Source organism: Lithobates pipiens, unplaced genomic scaffold (genome assembly GCF_037356315.1).
Source record: "Lithobates pipiens isolate NorthernLeopardFrog02 unplaced genomic scaffold, aLitPip1_a1.2 Scaffold_19, whole genome shotgun sequence".
Lineage (NCBI taxonomy): Eukaryota > Metazoa > Chordata > Amphibia > Anura > Ranidae > Lithobates > Lithobates pipiens.
Window position 1 is genome coordinate 506,655,404 of NW_027507764.1, and position 24,066 is coordinate 506,679,469.

The window sequence follows — 24,066 nt, forward strand, 5'->3', positions numbered from 1 at the left end:
AAAGAACTACAAACTAATGTGATAAATTATTTATTAATAGATATCAGTACCTTTTAAATGGATCATAGCAGACATACTTCAGGTTCAGTTCTGAATGTTAATATTGCATAATGATAACGCTGTAATTAGCAGCTACTCCCTATATTGGGATGCCTATACATAAAAAGTTGTCATTAGCTGTTAATTTGTGACTTAAAATTTGAGACTTAAAATATGTAAATTAAAACATGTATTGCACTAAGAAGGTCCAATGTATTTTTTAGAACAGTAAAAAATAAAAAACAATAAAAAAAAATCACTGTCGGGATATGCTTAGATTTGTTTTAGTTTGAGCAATAGGAGATTGTGGCTGGTCAACTTTGGGGCTACATGGGTTTTGGAAGGCTAATTTAAAGTGTATCTGACAAACCAAACTTTTTTTTCTTTTAGTCTTGGACAAGTTTGTCTTGTGTTTTTTTTTTTTTTTTTTTTTTGTTCTTTGTGCTATTGAGGAGATTTATTGTAGACTTAAACAGAAAGGGAGGACAGATCTCTCCAAAGTGAGGGAACTACCATCTTGAAAATGTCCATTTGCTCCCTTTTCTATTACTAACTCAAAATGTTAGATTTTTTTTCACCCCTTACTTTAATCCCTATGACAGTGGTCACCAGGACACATAGATAGTAATTACCCCAGTGGGGACACAATCACCAATAAAAAACATGACAGGGTTGCAAACATCCACACTCTATCCAAAACTACAGCAAGCGTTATGCTTTAGATACAGTTTTACCTTTAGCTTAAATTTCTGGTTTGGTTGGATTTTGGTTAATGGACTCTACCCACTGATGGTTTGTGGTGTGGAATGCTGGAAACAAGATCTACATTCCTTGGTTCCTTCTCCTACTGGCCCTTGCTTTGTTGGTCTCATACTTCCTGGGGTACCAAAAAGTTGTAAAACTCTAGTGGGAGACCTGATGACATTCACTCAAGACTACTGCTTGGAAATTTATGACTTCAGCTTCAGACTAAAACAAACACATGGAGCACATCACCGAATGAAGCAATATTAATTTATACAGTGGGGAAAATGATTAGTTGATCCCCTGCAGATTTTGTAAGTTTGCCCAGTTATATAGAAATGAAGGGTCTAAAATGTATATCAAAGGTTTATTTTATATGATAGAGAAAGAATATTAACCAAAATATGAAAAACAGATGATACAAATGTTATAAATTGAGTTGCTGTTCAGTGAGTAAAATAAGTCTTTGATCCCCCAGCAACCAACAATAATTCTGGTTCCCACAGACTGGCTACAGTTTGTGCTCATGTGAAGCACAGATTAGTCCTGTCAAATTAAGAACACCTTATGTGTATAAAATACACCTGTCTACAGAATCTTTTTCTTCCATTCAAACTCATTATGGGCAAGACCAAAGAGCCGTCAAAGGACATCAGGGATAACATTGTAGACCTGCACAAGGCTAGAATGGGCTACAAGACCTTCAGCAAGAAGCTTGGTGAGAAGGAGACAACTGTTATTTGCACATGGAAGAGATACCGAATGACCATCAATCGCCCTCGGTCTGGAGCTCAAAATTTCGCCTCATGGAGTAAGGATGATCACGAGAAAAGTGAGGTATCAGCCCAGAACTACATGGGAGGAGTTTGTGAATGATCTCAAAGCAGTTTGGGCCACATTTCCCAAACAAACCATTGGTGACACTATGTGCCCATGGATTGAAATCCTGCAGCGCCCGCAAGTCCCCCTCCTCAAGAAGGCACATGTAAAGGGCTGCTTGAAGTTTGCCATTGAATATCTAAATGATTCAGGGGCGGATTGGGAGAAAGTGCTGTTTTCAGATAAGACCAAATTTGAGCTCTTTGGCATTAACTTGACAGGCCGTGTTTGGAGGAAGAAAAATGCTGACTATGACCCTAAGTACACCATCCCTACAGTCAAGCATGGAGGTGGAAACATTATGCTTTGGGGCTGTTTGTCTGCTAAAGGTACAAACTGACTTTGCTGCATTGAGGGACCAATAGACGGGGCCATGTATTGTAAAATCTTGGATGAGAACCTTCTTCCCTCAGCCAGAACACGGAAGACGGGTCATGGATGGGTCTTCCAGCATGACAATGACCCAAAACATACCAGCAAGACAACAAAGGAGTGGCTCAAGAAGAATCACATTTAGGTCATGGAGTGGCCTAGCCAGTATTCAGACCTTAATTCTATAGAAAATGTATGGCGGTATCTGAAAATTTGAGTTGCCAAGCAACAACCAAGGAACCTTAAGGATTTAGAGAAGATCTGTAAAGAAGAGTAGACCAAAATCCCTTCATGTTTTGCATGGGTATCAAATCCTTATTTTACTCCGCATACTGCAACTCAATTTATAACATTTGTAGCATGTGTTTTTTCTGGATTTTTGGTTGATATTCTGTCATTTAAAATACATCCATGATAAAATAATTATAGACCGTTCATTTCTTTGTAAGTGGGTAAATTTACAAAATCTGCAGGGGATCAAATAATTATTTTTACCACTGTATGCGCACTCCACCTTTGTACTAAAATGGTGAAGGATAGGCATAAGAAAGCCATAAAGCCATATGGCAAAACCCAAAATAAAAACATTTATTGCGAATGTCCTAAATTCTCCAGTTGGCCTCTGAGGTGCAGAACCATGATAAGCATACAATGTCAGATAGTGGTATACAAAGGTTAAAGCTAAATGTACAACCTGTAGGGCTCACGCTGATCGCTTTCCTTGTATATTCAGGCTCTTTGAGAGAAAAAAACAGGAAGCAGGTGCCTCTTAGTTAAGACTATATAGTTTTAATAAATCAAGTGTATTAAAAACAAACGTCAGCAAACTAAAATAAACACCTTTAAAAAAAAAAAAAAAAAAACGTCAGCTTGAGAAAGGAGCATGTACTACAGACAACCCCCTAGTACGCATGCTCGGAAACGCCATTTTGTCTGTGACACATCACACCACATGCTGTGTTCCAGTGCTTCCCTGTAATCCACCAGCTGCTCACCAAACCTCTCTTTGGACTTCCCTGTAATCCACCACCTGCTCTCCAAGCCTCGCTTTGGACTTCCCTGCAATCCACCAGCTGCTCTCCAAGCCTTGCTTTGGACTCTGCACACATGCTGGAAGATTCCTGCTGGTCAAGACGGCGGCCATTAGAAGGATTCCCAGGACATGACCCCCTCTGCTGGAAGCTGTGGAGGTTGGTGTAACCGGACTATCCTGTGCCGGAGTAATGAAACCTAAATTTGAGTGTTTTTAATGCACTTTGTCTATTAAAATTATACAGTCTTAACTAAGAGGCGCATGCTTCCTGGTTGGTTTCTCTCTACATGTTTGGAGTATGCTTCAGCTCCCCCTGCAAGGCTGCCCTGTCTGCATAGACTGTTTCCTTACACAGAGCTTAACAGCTCAAAGGACATTTATATGGACTCTAATCTCATGCTATATACTATAACCTTCGCCACTATCCATTGCATTTATTTATTCCGGCTTGTTAACAGTGATACCTTTTCCTGTATTTTGAAACACAGACAAAATGCAGAAAATTATGTTTTCAAATGGAGCATATGCTTTTATACACATTGAGGAAAATTTATCAAGACTGGAGTAGTCAGAATCTGGAGCAGCTGGGCATGATGATCAATCAGCTTTTATCTTCAGCTTGCTCAGATAAGCTTTGAAAATAGGAGATAGAAGCTGACTGGTTACTATGCACAGCTGCTCCAGATTCTGGCTGCTCCAGTTTTGATAAATTCCCCTTAGTGTGTTGCAATAAATTATACAAAAATCCAAAATCCTGCATTTTGGATGCGCAGCACTGTATCTTCCCATCTGAATCCATTGAATGGATAACCTTTCAAACCATAATACATAACAAAATGCTGTACAAAAATTCAGTTACAAAAAAACACATGATGCATGTCTATGAGTTGAAAAAGTGAGACAAACTGTTTGTTTATACTCAGCTTGTCCTGGCCTTTTAGCTCTATTATCCAAAGAACACAGAAAAGTCACCCTGGGACTTTGAGCGAGGTGAATACGGATAGCCATTAAGCATACCAGAAGTAAACATAGTTTCAATATTTATATAAAAATGTCATATGCATATAAATAGCATAGATGGGTGTCAAGCTAATAAAAAAAAGTAGAGTACAATATAAAAATTGTCATGGACATACAATACATATAAAATGCAGTAACACAAGCATCTAATATAACCCTACGCATTTTGAGAGACAAGGCTTGCTTCTTCAGACGTGTATGTGTGTGTAGTATATCTATAATAAACAAGTATGTGACCCAGTGGTGATGATTAAGACAAAAGCTAAGAGGGGTCTAGGGGTAGAAGACCCAATACTTACCAATCCGCCTGGCCAGATTACCAAATGCTGGCTTCCCAAAGGACGGCAATGAAATATATCCAGCACGGGAGCTGAGGAGGCATAACCTAACCCCAACAGGGGGCAACTTAAAGGCAAACACAGCATGGGTAGAGGTGTATTTCACGTAAAGTCTGACAATGTCGATTGTGGATGCCAGCTAAAACATGAAAATATATATGTATATATATATATATATATATCTATATATAGATAGATATATATATATATATATATAATGTATATATATATAGCGCGCTCTCAATGAATGCTTAAGTAGCAAAAAAGGTGTTAAACAACATATAATATATTGTGTGTGTGTGTGTATATGTGTATATATATATATATATATATATATATATATATATATATATATATAATGAAATATGAACCTAAAACCTGGTTCAATGTTGATATAGACTTGGGAAGGTGAAAAAAAGGTGTATAAAATATTTTTAAAGTGATGTCAATATAAACAAACCCTATGAGTAGGAATGAAAATCCAATTCTGTGAGAGCATGTGAAAAGAGCCGTATTGTGAAATATGCGCTCAAGTGTAGGGGATGAAAAATGACCTAGGTAGGGTGGAGAGATGAATTGATGGATGTTCACCCACAGCCCAATTAGAGCTACCGCCCTAAACCTCCTATTTGTACCCCCCTATTTATACGCCATGTACGAGGGGGAAGGTGTGCAAACGTCACAAACGCTCGCCACCACATAGGGGTGCGCATGCGCGATGGCCCCAGGCCACCTATGATGACACACTGTGGGCAGTAGCTCTAATTGGGCTGTGGGTAAGCATCCCATCAATTCATCTCTTCATAGGTAATGTTTCATCCCCTACACTTTCACAATATGGCTCTTTTCACAGGCGCTCACAGAATTGGACTTTCATTCCTATTCATATGGTTTGTTTATCTTGACATGATTTTATATATATTTTATACACCTTTTTTCACCTTCCCTAGTCTCCAAGTCCATATCAACATTGAACCAGGTTCTAGGTTGATATGTATATATATATATATATATATATATATATATATATATATATATATATATATACATATTTTATATTGTTTTACGCCTATTTTGCTACTTCAACATTCATTGAGATATATATATATATATATATATTCATATTTTAGCGGACATCCACAATGGACATTGTGTGACTTTCCGGGAAATACACCTCTACCCATGCCGTGTTTGCCTTCTGGTTGTCCCCTGTTGGGGTCTGGTTGGGGTCGGCCTCCTTCGCTCCCTTGCTGGATATTTTTCATTACCTTTGGGAAGCCAGCATTTGGTAATCTGGCCAGTATGCTTGGTAAGTATGGGGTCTTTTACCCTTGGACCCCTCTTACTTTTTGTCTTAACCATCACCACTGAGTCCATACTTGTTTATTATCATTTTAGATATACTATGTGCCAGAGTCTTCTGACTCTGCTTGTTACATAATTGGTGAATTTGAAAAAATAGTTCAGTTCACACCTGTGTGTGGGAGTATGTGTTTATGTCAAAAGTACATTGTATATCCCTGTATGTTGTGGTCATTAAGGAGCCATCTAATCATTTTTATAATTGTCTATGCTCCCTGCTGATACCACTGCTTGTGGAAGAGAATTCCACATCCCTACCACTTTGACAGTAAAGGACCCTCTACGTACTTTAAGATTAAACTGCTTCTCTTCTAATTTTAGTGAATGGCCGTGTGTCTTTTTTAAATTCCCATTCACTGTAACGTTTTTTCCCTAGCCTAGGGTCACCAGTATGGTATTTGTACATTGATATCATATCCCCTTTCAAGCGTCTCCTCTCCAGAGAGAATAAGTTCAATGCTTGCAGCCTGCGTAGCAACCCGATGCGTTTCGCCTAAACAGGCATCATCTGTTGTCCCCTAAACCCAAGGTAACTTACGTACCTTGAGTTTAGGTATTGTAGTCACCCTACCACTAAAGCCCCCAATATTACGTGCTGAACCTTGTTCCACTCTGGCTATCTTTACATTTGGATCCTCCTCCCCCCCCCCCCCCCCCCATCACCTAGTTTAAAAGTCCCTCTAACTTTTCGGCCATATTCTCTCCCAGCCGAGATGCACCCTCCCAATTTAGGTGCAGTCTGTCCCTGAGAATTTGGCCCAGATCTCCAGGAACCCAAATCCCTACTTTCTACACCAGCTCCTCAGCCACTTGTTAATTTCCTTAATCTTCCGTGGCCTCTCTGGTGTGGCTCAAGGTACCGGTAGTATTTCTGAGAATACTGTCTTGGAGGTATTATTCCTTAATTTAGCTCCTAGATCCCTAAAATCATTTTTTAGGACTCTCCATCTTCCTCTGACTTTGTCATTGGTGCCAACGTGTACCATGACAGCTGAGTCCTGCCCAGCCTCTCCCAAAATTCTGTCCACCAGATCCATGAAGTACCGAACATACAGTTCAGCGCTTACGGTCTTTTTGACAGATAGCTCTCTCTGTCCTTCTAATAATTGTGTCCCCTACCACCACGCCTCGCTTCCGCCCTCACTGGAGGAGTTTTTCCCCTGGCAGCTAGGGGCGTCGCTCTGCTCCAGCACTGCTGGTCCCTGACTGGTTATTCCAAAATTATACAACAGGCCATAGTTATTGGAATGTACTAGCCCAGGAACAGCCTTCCTGGCACTCTCCCCTCTACCCTTCCTAACTGTCACCCAACTACTCTGCTCTGGTGCCTGCACCCTTTTATCGCCACCCGCCTCTGTACTGGCCCCTGCCGGAACCTGCAGGGTGCGTTCCCAACTCTCCTTTTATCATGGAGATTCCTCTCAGTGTGGCCAGTTGCTTCCCTAGATTCAAGACCTGGGCTTTCAGGGAACCAACGTGCTTACGTTTTGTGCAGCAGTATTTGCCCTGGATCAGATGGAAGGCTTAATCCACTCTAGTATGTTGGCTGTTGTCCCTGGCAACACAGAGGTTCTACCAAACCCTACAATTGCTATTTTCCAATTCTAATAAAGGTAGTGTTTGAAATATATGAGTTTAGAACAATGAAGAAAGCCGACCATCTGACTGCAGCTTGTATGTCTGAGGCACATGCCTGCTGTTCTTAAAAGGTACTGAGGTCTATGTTTGCTTCAAAATTCTTATTATATAGTATACTAGCAAAAAGCTTTCTTTTTTTTAGGTATAGAGACATAGGGGTGTAAAATAATCATCAAATTTATTTTTAAACCATTTTTTTTTCTTTAGCATGCCCTGTCATCTGCAGATCAAGGGTGTGAACTTTGATCTGCTTATAATGCCAGACAAAGGAACCTTATAAGCAACAAACAGCAAAATGTGTTCCTTTTTCATCTCTAAGGGCTCACCCCTTAGTTAACTCTGGTCAGCCCTATTTAACTCCCTATTCCCTCTGTCCTCCCCTTACTTATTATTTTTCTGCTACTTTTTTTTATTCATATCTTTAAACCATTAATATTTTAAATGTTTCTATTTTTATTCTTTTGTTCATTTTTTTTTTTTTTAATGACACATTAAAACAAAAGTGCAAAAGTGAAAAAAAAAACTGTATTTTATTTGAAAATATCTTTACAATGCTGCATACCAGAAACTTAGTTTTTGTGTCATTATAAACAGGACCAATATTAGTTTTCAGTGTTCTATCCAATACTTTTTTTTATATGATTTTGTCTGTAGATTGCATAGAAAATAAAATAATTTTTGTGAGATAATATCACCAGGCCTTGTTTTGTCTAGAAAAAAAAAAAAACAATGCACTATGTATTACTTTGTTATCTTAAGTAATGGCAAAGATATTGCCAAATTAATAGGACCTTAGCATTAATGTAAAATTTACTCTGGTCCGTAAGTGCTATCCAGGTGCAAAATGAATTGGTTAAAACCACTCTAAAAAAAACACAGTACCATTCAGCTAATGGATGACATAGAGGGAGTGGTTTATTCTTTAGGTAAGTTAAATACCGAGGACGTGATTGTTAATTGTCTCTTATACACCAAGCCACAATTGTCACCAATGTCTTACTACCATTGTATTGTCCTGAAAATTCATATCTTCTACCATAAGATACACCCCCTGAAAAATGATGTTTGTTATTTTGAAGTAGGAAGTCCATGGTGTTGTGAGAATAGTGTTACTCTATATTCAATGCTTACTTCGACAACAAAGATTTTAATCCCATAGTAAAAATACAATAATAAAGAAGAAAAAATTATATTGGTTGCTTTAATATTGTAACATTCACAAATTGTTGCTGGGTTATGCCATACTGGCCCCAGCAGTAAAGTGGAACTTACCGTAAATCTGTTTTAAACCCAAAGTTAAAATGTATTATATTGCAGTTTCCCAATCCTTTTATGAGCTGGCAGCATTTGTTTTACTTTTTAGGCTTTTTTTCCTTTATTTTCACCTGGTAATCTTGCTGGTAACACACTTCCTGCCTTAGGCTGGCTTCTCTTTTTTTATGGAGGTAACCCTTGGACAGCAGCATTGTCTGGAGAGAGTAATGTTAAATGGATTAGAAGGTTTGGATGGACTTTCATACATGACTAACAAATTAAAGCCGTAATTACAGAAATCCTTTTTTCCTTTTGGGATAAAGGTTTTAACTAAATGAATAAAAGCTGACCATTGTAAGCATCCCTGTCAGTGTTAAATGGTTTGACTTAACCCTCTAACTTCCACTATGGCTGTACAACTTGGTCCGTTAAAGGAAGTTGAAAAACAGCAGGATCAACAGGTAAAAAACTAAGTTGCAGGAGGACTTGGTTAAACAAAAACTGCTTTTTTTTAATGTTCATGACAGACTGCACCATATATGTCATTTTTTACTTTGCTTTTAGTACACCTTAATCAGAGATTGCTCCCCTTGATTGGTGCATCCCTTTTCTAGGTGTCTTCGGTCTGGACCGGTGTCGTCACATATCTGCTATACCCCCCTCTTCTTCCAGTGGTGACAGAGGCATAGGCATTATTATTTGCAGCATTTTTCTGCAGGCCCAGGGCAGGGGCAGGTCCTGATGTTCTGGGTTTGAAGGATTTGGGTTAGAATGATACGAGGCATCATTCAACCCAAAAGAGGTGCAGTGCTGAATCAGTTAGCAGGTGTATGTGGCAAACAATTAAGATTTTGTGTGTGATTTTAGCAAGTATATAATAAGCATTACCCTGTGATTTAATTTCTTTTATATAATAAAACACATCTGCATCAATTTTCTCTCTTTATAATAGATTTGGGTGCTCTAAGTACTTTTTAAATGGTAAAGGGTAATCCAGATTATCACACCATTTAATAGCAGTCTGTGTGGCACTAATGTAGGACATGTAACACTGACAGATTGCAAAGAGAGTCTAGAAAGCCTGAAACAAGACAAGGTTACTCATGTCTGTGGAAAATACCAGCCCTCGTCCTTGGAAGGTTATGATAACAAAGTTGTATGGAGAATTTCCAGTGTTAATTGTATTGCGAGCAGTTCACTAACATAAGCAGCTTCTTCCCTCGTACACCACCTCAAAAGGGTCTGTTTTCTGTATGTGTCAATCACATTGCTGTTTTTCATCACTTATCAACATCAGCAGTTAAATTTGGTTCACATTCTAAAAAGCTATGGTTCGTTTTGCGGGCAGTGAGCATCATAGTTGGTTCACTCTTGCCTACTAGATGATGTCTACTCTACATCCCTGGCCAAGCATTCATGCTATATGAGCAAGTCTACCAGACAATGATACTAAGACAGCCATACTATTAAGACATTTATATAGACTAGAGGAATAGAGTGTTGTATTCCAGAACCAATCTGATTACAATTTTTTCTTTTCAGGTGGTTGTATTCTTTAGGCAATCATGTTCCAGTTATCACTTTTCAGATGGTTGTATTTTAGAACCTAGTATGGAGCTGTCTTGTGCTAAAAAAAGCAGAGGAACTTTGAGTGCCTAGCACCTTGGCTCTTAGGCCTGGGTCTGCTTTAAGACAAAATATGACATGGGCAATGGTTACACTAAAGGGGCCCACCTTGATCACTCACAACAGCACTTTGGTCTTGCGGTGCATGACATTTCTCAAGCTAGTGGCACTAAGACGATACTTAATCCAGCATTCAATGGAGGGCGCAGCACTTCTACTGGGTATACTGCTGTCTACATGGGGTTTGGACACTGCAAGTTTAGGTCTAAAATGTAGGTTTCTAATATAGCTAATGCATGGAATTAACCACAAAAAAATGTGATTGTCAACATATAATATGTGCTTATTAACAGCAAACACAGAGACCATCTGTGTTCCAAGGACATCTGCAGACTGAAGTGTGAAGATGGAAATCCCCTTCGCCTAAAAACCTAACATATCATTTAGCATGTTGTCATGCTCTAAAATTAAAATACTTTGGCCAGAAACTTTGAATACAAATTTATAGGGGGAACTGTTAGTAGGTGAAAAATTTAACCGTAATAAAAATATTAGGTTTATATATTTGCCTGTGTCTTAAGCCGGGTACACACAGGCCAAATGTTGGGGGGGGGGGGGGGGGTCTGACATTTTACCCGTGTGTATGACTGTCTGTACGACAGAAGCCGGGCTGTATGGCCAGCTTCTTTTGGACAAGCATGCTGGAAACCAGCAGCTGATTGACTCCCGATCAGCGCTGATTGGAGTGTTCTTGTGGGGGGGTGCCCTCTTGTCAGAACACAACTGCTCAGCAGGGGAGATTGATGTACTAACGTCACATAGTTAGTACAGTGGTTCTGAGCGGAGCTGAAAGGTTTTTTTTTTCCCAACAAGCTGGGTTGATAGGAAAAAAAACCTATAGTGTTTACCAGTCTTTAATCCGTGGTGTGAGATTGACTTCATCCTCCTTTCAGCTCGATACAGGGAAAAACAGAGCCGCCAAAATTTGAAAAGATGACACTGTTGCAATAAACTGGCGTGACATCTCATAAGATTTTGCCTGCTCTGTATTCCCCGGGAATCTTCCTGGATGGGGTAAGGAGGCTACTGGATGTATTAAGTTATCACAAGCTTACACGGCAAGAACCCTGAAATGGTGTGCCCCAATTTGGGCAAATGGGGAGTTCAGTTTGAACAATCCCTTTCAGACTGTGTTCTAGGAGGATCCCCCAGACTTGACGGAAGCCCCACACTAACTGATTAACCATCAAACTATTGGGGTGAAACTGACACTAGTTAAGCCTCTCAATCCTTCAACCCTATCTGACTCATCTCCCTAAGGACTGTCACCGGTCATCTCTAATCCTAAATTTATGCCAGGACTTCAAGACAGGTCATTTCTTTCCACTCTTCGAGACCATTGACCATGTTACATTTCATGATGGCCACTGGCATTCCTGGTTTGAAATTTGGGCTGGGTTTGAACCTCCTTGCCTGTATGGAAGGCAATGCAATTGAGACCTTTCCTTGCCCACAATTGGGGAAAGGTGAGGTTGCTTCCCACTCCTTCAGAATCTCTATATTTATATTATTATTATATTTATCTCTAGATGAGGAGACAATTCCACTTGGCCTCTCCCATTCGTACCATATTTTGTCCTGTCCATCAAACTCACCAACCCCAAAATACCTTGCTCGATGGGAACATGACCTACACACTACCTTTACAGAAAGACAGAATCATACAAATGACCAATAAAGCATATGTTTCATGTAGTATTCAAGAAACTGGGTACAAGATCCTTTCTAGGTGGTACATGGTCCCAAAGACATAAACCGTTTTCACAGTTATCCTTGTTGGAGATGTCAGGAGGAGGAGGGCACCATGCTTCACATCTTCTTGTCTTGTTTGAGAATTCATGGCTTCTGTTCACAAGTCAAGTACTGGATCTTTAAATTCACAGACATTCAAATGCCCAATGACGTGGTTGCGTTTCTCCTTCATCTAACCCCCGCGTCATAGAAGTGCTATAAGTGCTCTCTATTGATACATATACTTAAAAGAGAAATACAGCCAAAGCATTTTTGGCTGTACTGTGGATAGCAAGAGTACAATCCGGTCTGCAGTACTGTCACCTGTTTTTAGCAGACAATGGACTGAAGCCCACTGTCTGCTGACATCACAGAGCTGGGACCGGCACCTGGCTCAGCCTATTAGTAAGCCGCTGAGAGGCTGAGCCAGCTGCTTCTGCCCCATCCATAGCCCAGCACTCTAGTGAGCGCAAGGGGGGAAGAGCAGAGAGCTGGTGCACTGAGCACTGAGAATCGAGCGATCAGCGGTCTTTGATCAATCAGTTCTCAGTCTTAGAGCCAGTGAGGGACAGATGCAGTATCAGACTGATGCTGCATCCACCTAAGTATGATTCAAGGAAAACAAAAACAAACAAACTTCTCTTTTATTGCTGCAAAGGCATGCATCCCTGTCTGCTGAAAGCAAACAACAGCCCCTTCCTTGAGTTTTTGGTTTGCAAAGATTACCGAAATCAAGCTTATTTAGGAACTTTGTGCCTCAGCCAACCACAGGGAACAATGTTTTTGCAAAACCTGATTCTACTGAGTTTACCTGCTCCCCTAAATATCAAGATATCCTAGGCTCTTAAACTTGATTTCATAATCTGCTCCTTGGAACGCCCTCAAAGGTTGTCAGGTGAACACTACTGGTGGATAGATCTGCTAGATATAGAAAAAAAAAATCTGAATCTTTACAGCTACACATGCTAACAATAGGTGATTTGTATAGGGGGAGGGGACAGGAGGCAGTTAGAATGGGCTTTGAATTTTACTGCAAGGTCCATTTTAAAGCATATCTAAACCCCCCCCCCCAAAAAAGGACCTATTTTAGCTTACCAGTACTTAGATTTGGTGGCTCCATGGGTTTATTTTTGAGCCTTTTTCCTTTATTTTCAGCCCAAAATAGCACATTTCCTTTCACAGGGTGGCTACACTCCTCCACTGTATCTATGGTAGTTGCCACACAGGCTAGACTTCAAACATGTCTGCCTTTGTTCATCTCCATTACGTGGGGGTTGATGGGATTACTAGTTTACAAAATAAAGAGTACACTGCTTTTACTGTCTGATCAGTTCATAGGAAGCAACAAGGGCACTGCATTACTGGTAAGATAAAGTTTTATGCACTTGCCAAAAATGTTCCTAGCTAGAAAAAGGCATCCACATCCAAGAAATGGTAAGCTGCAGTAAATACACATTTTTTCCTGGATTTTGTTATCCTTTTGACAGTTTGTTTCCTTGCTGTTTGGAACATGTCCTCGAGGTTTAGAATGTGTTGATGAAGATTCTGCATATGTTTTTCAGGAGGCTTTCCAGCTTGGGATCTACTGGGCCAATACGAACACAGTTCACAAATCTGTGGCAGTTAGGTTGGTACATGACATGACTTCTCCAAAATGGAAAGACGGGGATACAGGTGAAGTGGTGTCACTGGATGAAGAAGGATTTGTTGATGCCAACATCAAACTAGGAGCTTTTCCTGGACATCAAAAGGTCAGGGTATAAAATTGCTTTTCTAAACACTTCTTTTTTATTTTTAAATAACAAACATGTTATATTTACCTGCTCTGTGCAATAATTTTGCACACAGAGAGTGGGGCTTTGCCCCGGCCCTTGCACCCTTATCATAGGATTTGATCTGCCATCAATCTGCCCTATGGGGAGGGAGAGAGAGGAAAGGTATGCTGCTTTTGTGCACAACGATGGATTGAGATTGGGCTCAGGTAAGTAAGATTGGGGGGGGGGGGGGGGGCTGGAGTGGAATCTTCGCACAGAAGTTTTTTTTTTTATCTTATTGCAGAGAATGTGTTAAGGTAAAATACCTTAAGGCTTTAGTACCACTTCAACTACAAAGGCCTCCTTTATGCTTATTGTAGGATGTTTGTAGGATGGTGAGTTATTTACTACCCCTTATTTAGTGTTTGTCACCCCTTTCACAATGGAAGCAGCAATTCCTTTTGCTGAGACAGTAGGTCAACAAATGAATTCTATCAGTTTTCTGGAGAACAATGCCATCATTTTTCTTGTGCCACTATCAGTGGATGACAGGTACATTTGTTGCCAGGTGCAGTTAGCTTGTATGCCACTATGTGGCTCTGTTCCCAATATAGTGTGGTAGGAGGTAATTATGTCATTGAGTGTTAAGCCCTTTTAGAGAAAAAACTTCCTCTTGTGATGTAATGGGTGGAGTTAGTGCCCATATAAGTACCATTAGAGCCAAATACCACAGATCTTGTTGGATGTATTCAGCTACTGCCAAGAGCCCTGAACAGAGTTGTAACTCCAGGTGTGGTAGTTCAACAACCATAAGGACCAGCTGTAGTTGCCCTGACTCTTTTACGGTCTGCTGCAGGCTGTAAGCAGGATGAAAAAGGCCAGGCTATAAGAGTCCTCTGAATTGAGTACTAGTATACCTGGGAATGAGAGGGTCATCTGGGAGTGTGCCTGCCTGAGCAGAGCTAGAGGGTGGGACAGTAGGAGAGACTGGTATACAAATGAGGGCACCTTGATTATTCTCGGTGAAGGAGGCCGAATGCTGTAAACATGGAGAAGTGGTCCCAACTCTGTGGTGCTCCTAAGGAAAGCGGAGCTGCCTTAATAACAGCTACAGAATGTTTCTTTTCTGTATATGGTGGTCCACACTGAAGAAACCTGTCGGTATGTTAATGTGATGTTAGATGTCACATCCATCTCTGAGAAGCTACAGTAAAGTGTGGAAAATATATTTAATGTCTGGAGGTTCCTTTATTCTCTAATATTAAGGATTACAGCCAGGTATGTTGTGAGTGGGACTACGGCCAGGAGTTTGACACAATAGAACAATTGTTGAAGGGTATCATACACCAGCAGGTGGGTAGTTGTCCTATGTAAGAAGAAGCAGGGCAGGGACTTGCACAGCTTGGCAACAGCACACTTTTACCCCATAAATGAGATTGCTTATGGCTATCAATATCCATTACAATTCTGGATAGATAGCACCCTTTGGATTGGACCCTTAGCCATATAATGTTAGAGTTGACAAACTAGGGTTGATTTACTAAAACTAGAGAGCACAAAATCTGGTGCAGCTCTGCATAGTAATCGATCAGCTTCCAGTTAGAAGTTAGTTGATTTTGCACTCTCCAGTTTTAGTAAATCAACCCCACTGAGTGAGAGCAGAGACATGCAGTTACCGCAAACCACATTATTTCACTTGTTCAGAGCACACACAGAGTCAAATAATTTACAAAAAAGCAAAAGTAAGCAGATTACACAGACGCACACTAATTCACAGCACACAGACAGCCAACTCACAAGTACAAGACCTATAGTCAGAGATTACATGTAGTGTACGCACACACAGCATAAAGGGCATGCACATCCAAAGCACACAAATACTTTACAATACACCCTTATTCCTGTTATGGTAACACTGCTGAGTAAGAATAGGGTAGCCGTATAGATGAATTACTTTTTATGCTCTTAAAGGCCCACTTTAGCTCCCTCTCTCCCATTCTGCCACCTATTCCTATTGGGGGACCATTGCACATTTTTTGTAATATGTATTCCTTTTTTCTAGATGTCTTTAATCTGGGCATGTGATGTCACAGGTCCCCTCCTGCGGTGGTAGCCGGGCCCTAAATGCTGCAGATGTAGTGACACACTCCGCATCATTCTTCTATGAGTTTAGGGATGCCCCCAGGGGTGGGTCCTTGACACCCTATGCTCACATAAAGTGGGTTAAGTGACTCTGGGAATTTCCTACCTAGTTCTAAATATCAAGTCATTACTACTTCCTTGATCATTCTGGCATTGCCTGAAACAAGTTCATACTCCGAAGTCCAAAGGAATGAGTTGTCATTATTACTGTGTGTTATAGATTCTAAAACATTTATCTCAGAAATCCTTAAACAGAACCAGTCATGTTACAGATTATGCAAGAACCCTTGATATTCAGTCTTAAGTTATAACTCTGCAAACCTAATCTTTGTTTGCTTTCTTTATCCACTTGTCGCCCTCAATGTTCTGTTGGCGAGCGGCCGCTGTAGGCAGAGTGACGTACCCGTACTTTGCTGCCTACTTCCAGGTTTAGGGCACAAGCATGTGCGCCCACCTCCCGCTGTGTACAATCGCAAGTACAGTCAGTAAGTCCCAGCCAATGATTCACGGCAGGGACCTGCTGATCGCCTATGTGCAATCACAACCCAGAGCTCTGTGTTGGTAAACAATGCGTAGCTCTGTACCGAGGGAGTGATCTGACATCAAATGAGAGATCTGCAATAAAAATTGACACACTGTACACACATTACAGATAGTACAGGGTATGCAGGGAGAAAGAACAAATAGATTTTTAGTAAAAAGCATAATACACACATTAACACTTGTTAGGCACACAGCCCCTTGATTACCCCAAGATGTTAACCCCTTCCCAGCCAGTGTCATTAGTACAGTGACCGTGTATAGTATTATCACTGATCACTGTATTAATGTCACTGGGGATGTCAGTGGCAGCTAGTCAGTTCCCCCCAGCTTCAGCGTCAGATTGTCCGCCGCACTATAGCAGTCCCATTATAAGTCACTGATCACCGCCATTAGTAGTATATAAATATATATATATATATATATATATATATATATATATATATATATATATATATATATATATATATATATAAAATTCCAGTATATATACCATAGTTTGTAGGCGCTATAACTTTCATGGAAAACAATCAATAAATACTTACTTGGATTTTTTTTTTTATCAAAAATATGTAGCAAAATGCATTTTGGCCCCAAAAATTTTTTATTGGATATGTTTTTTATAGCAGAAAGTAAATAATATTGGGGTCTTTTTTAATTCATATATCAAAAAATAAAAAACCCAGTGGTGATCAAATACCACCAAAAGAAAGTTCTCTTTGTGTGAAAAAAATTATATACGTTTTGTTTGGGTGCATGACCACGCAATTACCAGTTAAAGTAGCGCAGTGCCAAATAGCAAAAAATGGCCTGTTCATGAAGGTGGTAAAATCTTCCAGAGCTCAAGTGGTTACTTTGCCTATGTCTGACTCTTCAGCTACAATGTGAGGGTTAGAGGTCAGCTTAAGCTGGCAGTCCGTGCCCTGTCAACTGTCTTACCTCGCACATAAAATTTATAAAATACCTGCAAGCAGGGAAGGACTTACCATTGGGCTTGACTGGGCTCAAGCCCATGGGCCCTGCCCAATAGGGGGTCCCGCCGAGATACATAGACAAGTGTACTCTGCTCAGCTCCGCTCACAGTCACGTCCAGTCCCGAACCGTGGTGGACATAACACAGGGACTGAGCGTGACTGTGAGCCGAGCTGAGTACACTACTCTCGGCTCTGCTCTGGACTGTGAGAGGACCCGAGAGCCGCCGAGATACACAGGACTCTGTATCTCAGCGGCGCCATTTTTAAACTTCAAGACTGCAATGACAAGGCTGCAAATGACAAGGCTACACTGACAAGGCTGCAGATGGATGCTGATTAGGCTGCATTGATGGGCATTTAAATGTACGTTTTTCTCCTTAAACTTCCCTCCTAAAAGTTTTTTTCCTTAAAATTCCCTCCTAAACTTGGGGTGCGTGTTATACGCCAATAACTACGATAATGTATAGAAGGTAGGGCCCGAAAGTGACTCAAGCCCAGGGGCCCCCACCACCCTAAGTCCTGCCCTGCCTGCAAGTGTTCTAAATCTATCATCTGTCATGAATAGTGAAAAGCTTTTGTATTTGGTACAGCAACAATAAACAGTACCAAAAGAGAACACTCCATGAGAGTTTCCTATCCATACAAAATGAATCAGCATCCATCCACAACTGTTATATTTTTATAGCTTTCGAAAAGGTGGGGTAGAGTTCTAACCACTTTATCCACATGTGGGACATTGCCCTTACCTCCTGCTGTTGTCACTAGGACAGAATGCTGAGTGAAATTTGAAAACATGAAGATGACAAGAATTATTTTTTGTAGAGTGGAGAATGGTTACTACCTATGCCTAGTTTTTAGTAATAAGGCAAGAAGAAAATTATACTTTGAAAATTTGATGCGGAAATGTTAAAGATGTGTCAATTTGTTGGAATCTTGGAAGAGGTGGGCAGAAATTGAGAATAATTCCAAATTGACAGGTGTACGGTAAAACTCACACATGTTCAGCAGGAAAATTTGGTTAGCCAAAAAAAATCTTGAGGGTTCTTGTTTTGTCTTTTGTAAGAGTGTGAATAGGCCCTTTGTTGCAGGGATAAAATCTCAAATGTTACATTTGATATAAAAATCTAGTTCCTAAAGTACCCCTCTGAACATTTATGCAATTTGAAAACCACTGATACTTAAACAAAAATTATATTCACCCCTAGGGCAAAGCCGTTTCCTATTTTCACTCTTCATTTCCGACCTTGCCTCTTCTTTGATATTTTGGAAATGTTTTTTCTCTAATGTTTTTACTAGTGTAATTTTCTAAGCTTGGTACCATTGGTGTTGTACACCTGCATTCCTGAGACGTGGAACAACTCCATAAGTAAATGGTGCATGCTGTCCTAGTTTTATATTTCTTTTTACAGGGCACAATACAGCGGAATCCATCATTTCCATTTCTCCAGTTGCTTTTCATATGAAAATTAAATTAGTATCGTAAATTAATAATGCACCTATAACTTTGAATTGGCAAGCAGCAAGGCATCATTTAGTGGCCACAGAAAACAATCTAAGGTTTATAGACTAAATTAAATGTAATTGTGGTTTATTGCAAAATTAGACAGCAATCTCTGCATTACCGTTAATAGTTAAAAAATGATCCAAAATCTGAAATGTAGTTAAACGAGTTTCAGTTAAGGTTTTTTGTTTTATTGGCAAGGCTAGGACCAAACTAACGCATAGTAAGGCCGCGTACACACGGGCGGACTGTTCGCCCAACTTTGTCCGCTGAACAGTGTTTGGGCGGACAGTCCGCTCGTGTGTGGGCTTTCAGCGGACAGTTTCAGCGGACAGTTTGACGAACAAGGTTTTACGGAATTTCCGAAAAACTGTCCGCTGAAACCTTGTTTCAGCGAACAGTCCGCTCGTGTGTAGGCTTGTTCGTCAAACTAAGTTCCGCGCATGCTCAGAAAGGATTTACACGCCGAAAGTTATAATGCAGTGTATAGGACGTCGTATTTTTCGTCCCGTCGTACGTGCCGTTCACGTCATCGTGCACGGTTTCAGCAAACTGTTCGTCCGTCGTGTGTGGCCATGTCCGTCCATGCTAATTTTGAGCGGACTGTTTGCCGAAACTGTTTGACGGACAAAGTTGGGCGAACAGTCCGCGCGTGTGTACGCGGCCTAAGGCTTCATGTTTTTAAGTCTTCAAGGATATATAGAATATCTTGACTAAGCTCATATACTTTTTTTAGGTCTATGAACACTACCTTGTACCAAAACGCGTTTTAGGGAGGAAAGCCTTTTTTTTTTTTTTTTTTGGAGTGCCTGCCACTCAAATATGTTAGCGTAATTTGATAAAAGTTGATTTGTTAAATCAGGATATGATAAAGTAGAATGTCATATATTTTGTGAAGAATCTGGAACTCCTGGCTGATCATATGAGTGGGTTTGACTTTCTAGGAAGAGTCACACTGTCATTATCTTTGCCTGACTTGTGATCCTTGGCAGAGACAAATAACAAACAAAGTGGCATTGTGACTTTGTTGGGTTATCCCAGAGCACTGGTATTTCACATTCTTCTGATATACAGTTGATCACATAGTTTAAAGATACTTTTTAATCAGAACTACCATTTTCAAAAGGTGAGCAATAGCGGCCTACATATTGATTTCAGGACTGGAATCCTTTAAAGCGGGGGTCTCCAAACTTTCTAAGCATCTGTGGGCAGATTGATTGACATTAGTGGAAAGAATAATGTCCATTGTTGGTGTCAGTGGGAGGAATAATACCCCTTCATTGGTATTAGTGGGGTGAATAGTGCCCCATCATTGGTATTAGGGGGACGAATAGTGCCCAATCATTGGTATTAGTTGGAAGATTAGTGCCCCATCATACATATTAGTTGGAAGACTAGTGCCCCATCATATATATTAGTTGGAAGACTATTGCCCCATCATTCATATTAGTTGGAGGACTATTGCCCCCATCACTGGTATTAGTTGGAGGACTATTGCCCCATCACTGGTATTAGTGGGACAAATAGTGCCCTGTCATTAGTATTAGGTGGAAGATTAGTGCCCCATCATTCGTATTGGAGGATTATTGCCCCATCATTGGAATTAGTGGGAGGAATAGTGCCCCATCATTGGTATCAGTGGGAAGAATGATTCCCATTATTGGTGTCAATTGCAGGAATAGTGCCCTGTCTATGGTATCAGTTGAAGGAATTGTGCCCCATTGTTGGTGACAGTGGGAGGAATAGTGCCTTGTATCAGTAGGAGGAATAGTGCCCTGAGGGCTTTAAAGTGACCTTGCCATAAGTCAAATAAGGGGCTGTTATTGCTGGTTTCTTTCAAAAAATGCTAGGTGCCTTGCTCTGTCTGACTTTAATACTTTTGAGGCACAGAGCAGAATATCTGTGCTGTAAAGCAGTGGTCTTCAACCCTGTCCTCAGGGCCCACTAACAGGCCAGGTTTTATGTATTAACTTGGGGGAGAAGCAGACTAGAATACTGCAATCACTGAGCAGCAAACCTGGCCTGTTAGTGGGCCCTGAGGACAGGGTTGATGACCACTGCTGTAAAGGAGTGTCACAGTATTAAAGCCAAGGCATCTGCAAGACAGTCAGGGACTAAAGTTCTCAAAATGAGTGGTTAGCTATAATAGCTTCCATTCAGAGACAGACTGGGATCATTTGGAGATAGTTAGGTCTGGTTGCTCAAATCCCACTAAGTAACTATAAATGCGTTACTGGCATACCATATGTATTCTTACTGTGCCACAAGATTTAAATTTTGGTCAGTCATTTTTATTTTTTTGAGAGTTTTGGTTCCAGGTTTGTTGTCCCCTGATTAATGACTGTGTAGAGAGCGCAAGGATAAGTAGACTGTATGCCTTTGGATGGAATGGTAATACATTAGTAACGTCTGATGATGGCTACATAAGGTGTGCTTTCAGAAAGTTTACCTTGATAGTTGTACTAGGCAAAGGATCTGTGCCGTAAATGAGTATGTGTAAAATGATCTTGCAGATAGAAAAGTCATATCTGATGGTAAAGGAAAGGTATACTGGCCACAACAGTACAGCTTCTGCATATGTGGAATCGCATCTTAGCATGAAATTACAGATTCTACAGGCATAACAGAGCAAGACATTTCAGATCTAACAGATGCACTGCTTGAACAAGGCATATCTGCACAAAAAGATAACCATTGCTACAGTTGTTGGAGGCATAGCTGAACATACAATTGTTACATTCTGAATTGGTCACACTTGCATGTCTACCTGTATTAATACCTATAGTTTCCTCTAACCATGCTTGCTCAGTCACTTGGTCACTGACAGTCAAACTTGACATAAGGTGACACAGAAATGGAGCCACCTGACTGTCTTATTGACAGTTGGCTTTGTCTTTCAATGCGTGGCTGCTATGGCCAACAGTCACTGCTCTCCGCTTTGAGCAGAATGAGAGCTAAGAGAAAAGCTGTCATGTGATCGCTTGGTTCGTGGTCTTAGAGGTGGAGTGAGATAGATGCATCTTGACACTGATGGTGCAGCATGGAGGTGCGTATGTAGGATTTTTTGTTTTTTGTCTTTTTAACACATCCAATACTTCGTTAATTCATGTCTGTGTGGCTGAAAAATGTAATTCTAAAAAATTCTATATAGTGCAAGTGAGTGACCCCAGAAGGGAGGGCAGGCACAGCCATATGGGAGGTGTCAGTCAGGACACTTGCTGAGTTGTTGTAACTGCTGTGTTGATGGTTGGGGCAGGCCCTGATGTTTGAATGCTTGGTGCAGACAGGCAGGCATAACATGACAGGTGGAAATGCCATACCCAACTAGGTGTTTTTATTGCACTTTTGGTCCATATACTTGGGGCACACCTAGAGTTGCCAGCTCATCCCTTTAAACCCGAACACATATTAATTACACAGGTTCTGAGGCTAATTTAATACAGATAAGGCACTAAGCGAGTTTAATTACCACCTTTATCAGCCACAGAACCTGTGTAATTAATATGTGTATGTGTTTGGGGATTAAATGGAAACCCTAGGCACACCAGAGGATCATCCAGCGCTCAGACGGGCCAGTAGGACTCTGCCTCCATTATTCTCTTGTGGCAGATTCCATTTAACTCATTAGCCTATGTACTAACAATTTAAAATGTGCCTATAGCCGTACACTTCCACTCTTGGGGAAATGCTGGTTTATTGTTCTCCACTTCTGCTTAATGCAGTGCAACTGATTAAGCTCATATGTATCACATTACTAATTTATCTTTGCTTTTTTCAGCTTTGTCAGTTTAGCATTTCATCAATGGTTCGAAACGGAGTCCAGATTTTGCAGGTTGAAGACAAGACAATGATTATTAACAATACTTCATTTAAGATTTACTACAGCCCACAGATGTGTGTTTCTCAGCAGCATTCTGATGAAGAGGTATGAACCATAGTTCCTGCTGTGGACTGTAACTCTTTCTTTGTTACTTATAGACGTATAATGTTATTTTTTATTCCCTAGCTGTGTACACTGTACTAAGATACCCCTTATACATTACATGATCTTGAGCCTGTAATTGTATTGCATGCCAATCAGTCAGACTAGAGTACTCACTGCTGCTGAGTCTGTAGTTTCACTCCCATTGGGTTTTCCTAAGTTATTCTACATTAAGCAGGCTATGCCCTGCCTTAACTTTATCAAGAGTGGGTTATCAAAGGAATTTTAATTCAGAGCTACCAAATAAAATGGCTGCTAGTTCAGTAAAAAATCAATTCTTTTTGGCTTTGGCTTTTTTGGCATTAGTTTTATGTGATCATTCAAGGCAGCCGATATGAGGGTGATGTTAAAGGCTAAGTTCACCCTTTACAAATAAAAATAGTGTTTTTTTTTTTTCTTTTTTTCTTTTCCTCTGCAGCCTGTAAGCCCTTGTACACACGGTCAGAAATTCTGGCGGAATGTTTCCTATCGGACCGTTTTGTCAGATATTCCGACTGTGTGTGGTCTGCATCGGACTGTTTCCGTCGGAATATCCGAGGGACCAACTTTTCCAACTTGCCGGAAAAATTTTCCGACAAAATGCTCCGATCGGTCATACTCCGATCATGTGTAGCCTACTCCGACGGACAAAGTGCCACGCATGCTCAGATCAAATTCCTAGACCAAAGCTATTGGCTACTAGCCTGAACGTAGTCCCGTCATAATGAAATAACGTCATCACGTTATGTACAATCGGATTTTCCGACAACTTAGTCCGACCGTGTGTATGCAAAATCACTTTCGGACCTCTTCCGGAATTAATCCGTCGGAATTAATCCAACGGATTTGGTTGTCAGAATGTCCGACCGTGTGTACAAGGGCTAAGGCATTACACTTGCAGATTGTGTGTGCAATGGCAGGCTCCTGCAGACATTCAGTACAGCTATCTTCCTGTACCTTGTATGGGAAGACATTTACTGAATGGCAGAAAGAATCAATAAACTATGAGGATGCTCACCAGTGCCCTCACAGTTCATAGAGAACTACAAGCCGTTGGCCACGGAGGCTGGCAGTAGATGTAGTTCATTCATTCACAGA

The 24,066-nt window shown here is 40.6% G+C and overlaps 1 protein-coding gene across 3 annotated transcripts in view; it reads left to right on the plus strand.

Moving 5' to 3' along the window:
• Positions 1-24,066, plus strand: part of VPS13B (vacuolar protein sorting 13 homolog B) — a 1,337,220-nt gene that overhangs the window by 1,233,959 nt on the left and 79,195 nt on the right. For all 3 annotated transcript variants that reach the window (XM_077493096.1, XM_077493095.1, XM_077493097.1), the window contains 2 exons: positions 13,659-13,847; positions 22,786-22,932. In XM_077493096.1, the coding sequence (XP_077349222.1) occupies positions 13,659-13,847; positions 22,786-22,932 (336 nt within the window). The remainder of the gene's footprint in view (positions 1-13,658; positions 13,848-22,785; positions 22,933-24,066) is intronic.